Source organism: Habropoda laboriosa, unplaced genomic scaffold, assembly GCF_001263275.1.
Source record: "Habropoda laboriosa isolate 0110345459 unplaced genomic scaffold, ASM126327v1 scaffold176, whole genome shotgun sequence".
Classification (NCBI taxonomy): domain Eukaryota; kingdom Metazoa; phylum Arthropoda; class Insecta; order Hymenoptera; family Apidae; genus Habropoda; species Habropoda laboriosa.
In genome coordinates, this window is record NW_017100321.1 from 855,092 (window position 1) to 866,513 (window position 11,422).

At 40.5% G+C, this 11,422-nt stretch overlaps 1 protein-coding gene across 1 annotated transcript in view; it reads right to left on the reverse strand.

Moving 5' to 3' along the window:
• The window catches only part of LOC108574333 (protein Wnt-1-like), a 70,042-nt gene that overhangs the window by 11,664 nt on the left and 46,956 nt on the right, over positions 1–11,422 (reverse strand). Inside the window, exon 2 of the mRNA XM_017936904.1 lies at positions 1,404–1,584. Within this exon, the coding sequence (XP_017792393.1) occupies positions 1,404–1,584 (181 nt within the window). The remainder of the gene's footprint in view (positions 1–1,403; positions 1,585–11,422) is intronic.

Sequence of the window (11,422 nt, forward strand, 5' to 3'; positions counted from 1 at the left end):
AGCTCGAGTATTAAATATTGCAGGCGCGGCAAACGAAAGCTACAACTCGAGCACTGCATTCCGGGAGTTCTTTAGAATCGCGCGAATTCACCGGTTCTGCCCTCGCGCCATCTTCCACCGGACGGACGTTCAATTTCCCCTACGCGATCCCGGATCGCTTTTAACAATCTTTGGATAAAACGAGAATACGCTAAAAAAAGAAATGAAATTCTTGGTAAATGTAACATTCAGTCTTCCGAAAATGTAAATTAAACGACGGAGATGGAAATCGATTTATTTTTTCAACTGAAAGTTAGGTTAGGAATTGCAATTCTTGGTAAATATATAACATCGAGACTTTGAACGTGTAAATTAAGAGGTGAAAACAGGAATAAACTGAAATTTTTGAAAAATTGAAATATTCCGATTATCGAGGATTTGTTTCTATTTCAAAATTGAAACAAGATAGAAAATTCTTAAAAAACTGAGGTTATGTAATTTTGGTTCGATTGTACTCGAAGATGGAATAATAATAATTGTTGGATGAATTAAAGAAAATTGTGTTAACAGTTACATAATAAGAAACTAAGTAACGCTGAATTTCACGATCGAAACTGAAAAGAAAGCGGGGCAAAAGCTGAACCTGACTGCGAGGTTTAATTGCCAATGACCCCGCTTCTTTTCGAACGTTTAACGATGCACCAGAACCGTGTAATTGCGCTATTTCTTCTTTAACGACGCTGTATATTTTTTCGAAAATAAATCGATCCTTGATTATCCAAGAGCTAAATACTTCAGATGCCATTCTGACTTTCATAAAACACGTCGAACACTCGTAAAACACGTCTGTTCACAATTTTGCTGGAATTCGTTGACGTCAGTATAAAGAAGTATACCACCTTTATCGTCAGCAATTGTATTTATTACTTTCGAGCAGTAAAAAAATTTACTACTCCTCAATTTTTCCATTCCCGTTTCAAGATCTCTCTCACACAGCACAAATGTCAAATTAAAAAAAAGAGAAAACAGATAACAATTCACAATTATATAGTTAACCTCTATTTCACACGTCATTTCACTTCCTAACCAATCACTTCACTGTTCACCCAATATTAAACGTAACCAGAATCCTCAAAAACACTCACCTAACCTCTTTTTTCGATTCTTTAAAATTCAGAACACAAAACCGTCATCTCGAAAAGAAAAAAGAAAAAATAACGAAACATTCTCTATTCGTTCGACGTCTGAAAAACATTATGGTGGAAAGATGGTTCGCACAATGTGGCATAGGCGCGTACACGCGGCCTTAGCGGAGGGCCGGTGAATCGAATTAGCCGCGTGCTTCCCCGGCCATTAATCCGAACGAGAGAGAGAGAGAAAGGGACAGAGACAGACAGAGGTTGGCCCTGCCGCGAGGTAAATACCTGCAGGACGGGCGGCGAGCGGGAGCATATCGCCTGCTGCTTCGCGGTCAGGTGCACGCTCTTGCAGTTCTTTTCGGCGCTCGCTGGACCGATCACACCCGCGCCGACGATCTGTGCCTGGCCCTCGCCACCGTTCCCCAGACCAGAGCCGCTATTCAACCGTGGCTCCACTCCCAGGTACCTGAAACAATCCCGGAAGCATCCACCGTCATTATCCTTTATCGTCGTTATCTTTATGAGGCTATGTTTTGGACAATTTTATGCACATACGGGGAGTTATTCGAGAAGTAAGGTACTACTGCGCATGCTTCTGCGCAGATCGCAACTACGCAACTAATCAACGCTTTTGCGTCGTAGGCTATTTCTTCAGATTCTCGTTATTCTTATGGATAGTGTTTAGAAGAATTTTATATATGTATGGTGTTCGTGTGAAAAGTAAGATATTACGTTCTCGAAATTTTTTAAGAAACGAGTGTAATATAATCGCTGTTAAAAGAGTAAGAAAGTGAGAGACCAGATTTTTAATAAAGCAAATTTTATAAACGACGCAGAATCAGTGGAACAACGTCAAACAGACAATCAACATTTCCCGCTCCTTCTAACCCTACATTTCCTCCGTAAAGCAACAAGTAGACATTTAACCATTCGCCACTGAAATTACACTCTACTTGAAACATTTTCACGAACTACAACCTAGAGTAGGCAAAAAGAATGCCGGCGTGACGAACCACCTATAATTAGAGCAGGTATTCGAGTGAAAATTATAGAGGGGAAAAGGACGAAGGGCAGGCTAGGTTAAGCGATGCCTCTGGTAGAGTATAAAAAAAGGACCGAAAGAATCCACAAGAGCACATCGATGCGATAAAATAAGAGAGAGAGAGAGAGAGAGAGATTTAACTTAATACCGCCAAACTCGTCCCCGTAGACTTAACGACAGGTGAAAAGTCAGCGAATTGAGCTTCTTGCATGCAGAGGGTGCTGCTGAGAGAAGGGAGGAGAGAGGGGGGACGATATTTTCGCGCGTCCAAGAAGGTACTTATTATCGAGCGACTGGCATTAAATAAATTCGATAATTGAACACACGGTCGACGTGGAACACGTCGGATTTCCTAGCGGCCACGACCACCCGTAAATTAATGGAGCTTTACGAGGAATTAAATTTGACACGCTTTCTCTGTGGTATATAGTGCGTTCGATTCGTTCGGATCTTCGTTGTACCGCGCACTTTCTCTCGGATGCCACAAACTTTTCGTGATAATCGTGGTAAAAATCGTCCTGAGACGGTGGGATTTTAATCGTCACCGCTTCTTCTTCGTTTGAGAATTACTTTGACCTGAATGGGGGGGATGTGGTCTTGTTTGTGGAATAGTTTTTAATATTTCGTGGTGCAAGTGTTGTCGCGGGAAGACGGTAGAGGGTGCTGAAGGAATATTTTGGAGGGTTTGAAGGATTAAGTGGAACGCGGCTGGAGGAATGTTGGTGAATTGGCTGGATTTTATGGTTGGTTGAGGTTATTGATTTTCTTTTTCCTTTTTGAGTGGAAGTATGTGGTTTTGGGTGGGTTTTGAGAGGATGATTGGGTCAGTGACCTGGGATGATGAGAACGTAGACGGATCTTGTGGTAGGAGAATCATTTCTTTCGGCAGATTAAAGCGAAGATTTGTATAAAAGATTGCTTACGTTAACAGTACGTATATGTATACCAAGATATAAAAGGTTTATTTATATAACGTTAATAATTAATATATATTTACATTCGAAGGAAACCAATGTTTGATACAATGAAAAGCTGAAAGAAAAACATGAAATAACAATAATTTCTTCCTGTTCGACAAAAGGTTAATGTAACAACAACAACAACAACAACAATAATAATAATACACATATTCAGAATTTTCATAATCGTAATTTTATTATAATTACTAAATATAAAATATTAACACTAATGGACCATCAACATTAAGTACACGAAATATAAATTTAACATAAGCAATATTAATGCAATTCATAAGCAAATGTAATCCTAACCTAAAAATCTGAATGAAATTTATATTATAGACAACACAAAGTCCGTGTAAGATGCCAAGAGAGAAAGGGTTGGCCATGGAAGAAAAAGAGGAGAAAATAAAAGAGAAGAAGGGTCCTCCGGGTCTTGCTAATCGGCGTCGTCGCCACGAAAAAAAGCGGCCCCGTCATTTTCTATTATTTTTCGAAGCGAGACCGGCTTCGTGGCCGGGCATATAGGTAGCGCGCGCTCGTTTAGGCGGTAAATCTTAATGAGAATCGAGGGTGTGGCCTTGGGAACGATGATTGCAACCCCGTGGGCAACGTTTAGGAGAATCAGGCGTCGCGTCAACTTCTACACGTACGACACACGCCGAGGGAGTGACCAATTCTCGCCACGGACGCGCCTTCAGAGCTTCCTTAATGTGAGTTTGAGAAGATTTTAATCTGCCCTCTCTCCTCCCCGCGACTCGATTACTTCCAAAGCGCTGGCCATTTGAAATTACGGACGTGAAGGAGGAAGATAAGTTGCCGATGCCATTAATCTTTCAGGATAGTTTTACTGTTATTTAATTTCTTGATATTTAATCTTGTTTTTCATTGTTAAGACTTCTTTTTCTTTCTTCCTTTTTATTTTTTAGGTTACGATTGATAATTGTGGGTTTCTCGGGATGGAGATTACTCATATGCCTACTCATGGTGATTAGAGAAGGCAAGATCTAGAGAGGAAGGAGAATTTGTTAACAGAGATTTGAAAAATTGGATGCTTTTATTGAACGACAAAGAAACAGTGTTAAAATTCAAAAAGACACCGGTAATGGCATCTTGGAGGAATAAGATTGGTAAGAGGTAAAATAGCTAGCAGGTTTCCCTAGGAAGATAATCAACACAAAACACAGTGCTTGAAGCAACGCTCCACCACCTGACACGCTCATTTATCAATATGATAGATCTACTTGTTGAAGTCCTCAGTCATATACTCTCACTGGTTCCATAAAGACTTCAATTTATATTTGTAATAGATATGGTCATTGCTCCAGGCTATTGAAACGACGGTAATATCGTTCCTCGACATTTACCATAACCCTAAATCCGTTTAACGAAACCTGATTTCTGAACGAGATTGCTGAACTTGTTAATTAAACTCAGGAGGAATTTATTAGGTTACTACGTTTGTTATATTCAGTTTACGAGGCAACACAAAAGAGCAAAATTCCATAGAATTTCTGGACCACCCAATTCTTTGTTATACTAATACACTATATTTCAATACATTTCAATACATTTCATATAATTAACCAGGTAAAATCTGACTTTTTCATCAAATCCCAAAGCAAATAACCCTCCAACCTAACCTATTCCCTAATCATTACCAATTTCAGTGTCCCTCGAAGCCCCACAAATATCTCTCAAATCAAATAACCATCTAATCTAACCTCCTTCTAATCATCATTAATTTCAATTTTCCTCAAAGCCCCCCAAGAAACCCTTACTAAATCGAACACAAACCATCTCTACCTAACCTCTCCTCTCTCTTTCTCCAATCACCATTAACTTCAATTTCTCACAAAGTTCGAAAAAGCTGCACCAAGCAAAGTAACAACCCAGAAGAATTAGAGTCTCCTAATAACCACCGTACACACTTCGCCGGCAATTTCAATCTCCCGCGAGGAAATCACATGAGTCATCTAACGAGGCTGTGGCTGGATATCAGGTACGGGCACCCCGTGGCAACGGCGTAGGAGCGTTTATTATTTGTTTGCAGGCCAGCGTGAACACGTTTCGACTCGCCTAGTCTATTTCGGGTTTGTTTGGCCACGGCGCTCTTTTCTCTTCTCTCGCTTCCCCTTCAGTCTCTATCCTGCTTCATCACGCTATCCATCCAACGTCGGTATTATCTTCGATATAGTTGAATAGAAGATGTGTACACCTAAAATCGTGGGTACACGAGGATTAGTATTGACGAAGTTCGATCTTCTACCGTAGAGATGTCGTTCTACAGAGTGCGTGTGTGAGACAGAGAGAGAGAGAAAGAGTATATCAATGTTATGTTACGGGCAAGATGTCGTTCTACAGTGTGTATGTGAGTGAGAAATAGAGAGAGAGTGTCGATGTTTATGAAAAGGATGAGCTGTCGGTTAAACAGAAGATTTTTGACGGCTGAATACTCGTAAACACGTGGATATACTCGCGCGATATTGCAATCAATACGCGGTTGCGAATAGCCGGTCCAGAGAAACGGTTCGGATCGCTGAGTCTTATGGGGAAAAAGGTATCGACGGGTCGACGACAAACGCGGTCAAGGTTAGGTAACTGAGAGGTGGAGGAAGGAGGATGTACGGTACGTAGAGTTTAAAATGTATTTACTGGGATATTGAGGAGTCTGGAGATTTTAGAAGATCGTTGGTCTAAGAATTTTTTTGGAATTTGTGAGTTAGAGGAGAATTGAAGATTTTAGCGTAACCAAAAATGAATATTTTTCAGGAAATAAAAAAACTTCCTCGAAAATGAGAAATTTAATTTTCTTTTCATCTACAATTTTTTTATTCGACTCTGCGTTGCAATAAACGATAGAGTCCATTTTATTTTCCAGAAATATAGTATGTAATATGCCAGTCTGTTCAGAGAGGTTAGGTTGCTTTCTTTCTTTTTCATTTTTTTTCAATATTGAACGAAATGAAGAGCCGCAAAAATATCAAGTTGCCAAAACCACGGTTACGAATCACCCATCAAAAGCGATCTCGCAGAATCCATCTCACACTACGTCCCCCTAATTGAATTCCCCAGAAACAAGACAAATTGGCCCAAAAGAAACACCGACCGCAACCGACCACCGGAGCTTCACCGGCGAACCGCGGAACTCGATCCCGCAAACGGCGCGCGTTTACTCGAACAAATCGCCGGCCGGTGATCCTGCGGCCGAAATCGAATCTCGAGTAGGGGACGTCGTAGGCAGGAAGTCGCCATTGCGCTGAATAGTCGAGAGAAGGGTGCGTACGACTAACTTCGAGAGAAAATTCTAGGAATTTGAAATTGCAAATTTTCCAAATTCTTAGATTTCGAAATTTACAAAATTTCCGAATTTCTAATTTGCCAAGTTCCAAATTTTCTAATTCTCAAATAGCAAAATTTTCTAATTCGCAAATTCCCAAATTTCCTAATTTTCAAACACCGCAATGTCCAAATTCGCAAATTCCCAAAATTTCGGAATTCTTAAATTCCTAACCTATACACCCGGCAACCCTTAACCTATACCCACATTCATTGCCCACGAACACAGCGGGAGGCACCAAAGAAACTATCCCAGAGGGCGAGAGAAAGGGGGGAGGAATCTCTTCATCCCTCTCCTCTATCCCAACGTTCTCCATCCTTCACGTAAAGGGTTAAACGAGAGTCTTCGAGAGTCTTATATACAAGAAAAAAAAAACAAAAAAAAAAAGAAAGAAGCAACGCAACGTACTAGAGTACCAGAAAGAGGGGTAGCCTAGCCATATAGGTAGAAGAGCGGGGAGGAGAGAATAATAATTCGACAAAGCGGCGGTCGGAAAGAAAGAAATCCATATTCAGATCCGATGATGTATCCGGGGCCGCGGGAGGGCTGCTACCCATTCAAAGGGGGGGAGAGAGAGAGAAGAGGAAAGAGCGGCATGAAGGAGGAGTAGAAAGAGGGAAAGGAAGGAGGAAGCCGCGCGAACGTGCACCAGGTCTCTCCTCTGTTTCTCTTTCTCTCTCTTTCTCTCATCCTATACATCTATACGTACACATGCATACACACACGTATATGCACGCACGCGTTTGCCTTTATCATCAGTGAAGGCCTGAGGCCCGACCACGAGACGATTATGATTCCGATTATTATGATTATGATTATTATTATGATTATTGTTCGAGGAGGTATCGCGTTGCCGTCACAGGCACGTCGGCCCGCGCTTTGTCCACGTGACAGCGATAGGGCCCATTTACGTCGAGAACACTCCGCGCACCGACATTATAATGGGGGATAAATCCCCCGAAAGCCTACAATACGTCGTGCATCGTAGTATTAGCCGGTAAGTAGGCAGATATATCGGTTTAACGTTACCCGTACGTGTCTTGTATATGCATACAGGGTGTTTCGGAACTATGGACAGAAACATAACCTGTTGATAAGGAGAACGACTCGATGAGAGAAACGAGACAGTATCGATAATCGTATGTTTCGAGATTTAGTCGATTTTATTAGTTTGCAGATTGATCGTTAGGAGTGCAGATGTGTTTACGCGAAGTGTGTGATGCTTTTGAGGTTACGGTGTTACGAAGTTGCACATGCATTTGTGTATTATTAAAAATTATACTTATGAAAACTTGTAAGCTCCTAACCTTTGTATCAATTAAAATAGTTGCTATTTTTAGCTAATTTAGGTTAGATTAGGTAATTTGTTATTTTGTGAATGCTTACGAATACATGTGTGAAAAATTGTTAATATTTTCGAGATTAAAACGTTCCATTGAATTTATACGGTTAATTTATGTAAGGTATTAACTTGTAATTAATACACGAACTAATAACTCAGGTAATTCAACGACTATTTTAATATCGTAAATTATTCAGACCTTATTTTCCTCTCTTTTAACGACTCCTATTAACAGATCAAATTTCTACTTATAGTTCAGAAACACCCTGTACATGTGTGTGTAAATGTATTCGGGAAGGTATGTCCGTGTGTGGACTATAGGAGAAGAGAGCAGAGCAGCCCCCTTGTTCTCCTCTTGGTTGTCGTATAACCGAAACTTTGCCTCGTCCTAATTAGTATCGATTACCGAACATCCCCCTGCTACCGCCGCGTGTATTATACTTGTGTAACGTTCCTAGTATCTCTTGCATGGAATCCCCCTCTCCTCTGCCCCCGTGGATGTGACTTCCACCAGGCGAAAAAGGGGACGGACGCGGATGAAGCAAGGGTGGCATAGATTGAGCGGTACCAGAGAACTTTTCCACTTCTCGATGATGTTGGCTGGATGTGAGCCTATAATGGTGCAACGATGCTGAGGGAAGGATGAGAATTTCGCTATACGCGGTAGATTCTTCTGGCTAATTAATTCCTGTCACGATGGTACACGACAATTTTCAAACGTACAAATTTCACTTTACGAAAGTTTAATTTACGTTTAGTGCAAGTTTCATTTAAGATGTTTACTTAAATGCTTTGCAAAACTGAAGCTTCGTATTCTATTGAATGTTAATTATACTTGACATTGTTAAATGTTTTACAAGAAATTTGTTACAAAATATGAAAACTTTATCTGTCACAAAATCCTGAACCCACTTAACCTCGTCCAAGTGCCTCGAACAATTCCCAGGAAATACGCGGTTCGCCACTCGAAACACTTCAGAATCGTTCTAACCTGCTCTCTCTCGGGTTCACCTCGCCAAAGAAATCTTCTCCGCTAAAGAAGTACAACAACCTCCTTCTTCCAGCATCTATTCATCTTCCAACGGCTACTTGCAACGGGAGAAACAGTAATCGGATCCCCAGAAGTCGGACACAGAGAAGTATCAGTGACGCGTGTCAAAAGGCGGCAACGTCGCCTCACTCACTCAGACGAGGATCAGACGTCGTCGTCTATCGTCGGTTACGCTCGTAAACTGTCGAGTGGCTCGAGCTCTCTCGTTCGTCAGGTTGTCTGGCGTGGATTCACTTCGTTTACGAAACACCGGAAAGAAACAGTGAATAAATAGGCGGACCGTTTTACGACCGTTGCGCGCTGCGTCGCGCGTTCAGGTTAACGACAATTTCGATCTGCATTCCCTCAAACCGACCCCTCTTATCGCCCCGTAAAATGCCTTCGGGATCTGGTGAATCGCAACGGGAGCTCGCTCGTTTCCGGCACACGTCGTCTCTATGTTTCGTTGAAGATGGACCCTCAGGGGATGGATATAGAGAAAGAGAGAGAGTTGTGTGTCTGTGAGTGTGTGTATTTGGGGGTGAAGGGTACATTGGAAGCAGAGAAAGGTCTTAGAAATTGGTAATTAAACTGAATTTATTTTTCGATGCTGTAGTGGTTTATGGAAGTTACTGGCAAGAGTGTGTGCTGTTCTTATGAAACGTTTCGAGGTTAGGAATTGGATTAAGAATATTGTATACATATATGTATGTAGTTCCTGTTGAATATTATATAGTGTTTTTGTTGCTAAATGATATTTTTAGAGGATTTGTGTAATTGTGTTTATGTTACACATCATACAGTGTGTTTCATATATTTTTTTTTCTTTTTTCTTTGCAAAACAAGAGTATGGAATGTGTTGACAATGTGTTGTTAGTATGATATATTGTGTTATCAGTTCTGTCTCTATAAAAGTAACTTTCATCATTTGAAAATGGTAATAAGACAAGTTTTTAAATAAATTTAAACTACCTGTGGCAGTACCAACTTTTTATATATCAGAAAAGAACAAAATGCATTTGTATACCTATATGTTACTATAGTAAAAAGAATGCTTTGACAAATAATTTCACATTACTCTAACCAAGAACACTTTGTCAAGAGTAGTACAAAATGCGTACACCCTAAAATCCGTACATCAGTTAGAATACTAATGAAATCATCACATGATTTACATCACAATTCAGGAGAACACAACTCCCTACAACAACTAACATTGTAAACACCCAAAATCTTTCACCTGCATTAAGATTAATCTTTTATGCTCCCTAACCCTCAGAAGTACAATACATTCCTAGCAACCACAAAAAAAAGAACAGACGAATTCTTTCACTCATAGCTCGGCCATACCTTAAACTATCAATATCCGTCCAACCTTCGTGGTTCACCTAATGGGTTAAGCATAAATCATTCGAGACAATAAAAATTATCACCGAATAGGTGTTCTCCGAGGGTTCTACGGAAAGGGTTCTTCGAAATAATGGGGATGTCATAAAACTTATCTCGCCTAAGCCCGGATATGAACAGCTTATCGTTTAACGCGTTAGCTTTTCTGTTCTGCTTTAAAAAAAAAATTTCTTTTTCTCTCGTTCTATGAAAACAGTGTTTTATCGTTCGTTCGAGGTAAAAATGTGGACATTTAGTCATACATGGACAAATATAAGAATAGCGATGACAGGGAATTTTTTTCTTCAATTATATTATCTTACCCGTTATACTTTATTACGTAACTATTTTTTCTTTTTTAATTTTAATTTTTACATAAATTAAATAATCTCAGATAAAATTGCTCGGAATAGCGAACGCGCTATTAGAAATAAGAATTGCAAGAATTACACGCGTCAGCTCTACGATCAATCTAAAATCGTACACGAAACCAGTGAGTTATACAGCAAGATTGGGGTAGCAGTGGTGGAGAATTCAATGAGAGATTTCAACGTAGCGGCCGTCGGCGGGGCAGGGTTTCCGGTGATCGAGCGCGTGAGCGCGCCATTCGATTCCTCGCTCGCTAATTTCCTTACGCGAAAAGCCCAGCGGTGATGGACTGAGGCGCACAGAATCTAACAAGATATAGGCCTAGGAATTAGCGCTAACGAGATTAAAGATTTTAGACTGAACGGGCGCAGCAGCCTCGTATAGAAGATTAACAAGGGACAGCTAATGCACGCCGATTTTCATAAAATTCTCCATACATCTAGGGAATCCGAAAATATCGGACAGGTTTTTTTTTTTAACAGTTGGTATTCATGGTTGAGGGGTGGACAAAATGTTAATTAGAGTAACTCGCGAACGAATTAAGATAGAGAGAAATGGTACACGAGAATCTTGTCTGGTTTTTCACGAGGAATAATCTGACGTGAACGAAATTTACGCACGATCATAGATGGCGCCACCATAGTGTACTGTGTGAAACTACCCAAGAGGGGAATTCCCGTCGTAGGAAATTCTTCCAAAATTCACACACATAAAGAAAAAAGAAAAACAGGTCCAAAAAAAAAGAAAAGCAACGTAAAAAGCTACACACAACCAAGTGTCACGCGCGCAAAAGAACGAAGACGAGGATCCTGCGCATCAGGATGAGAGGAGAGGAT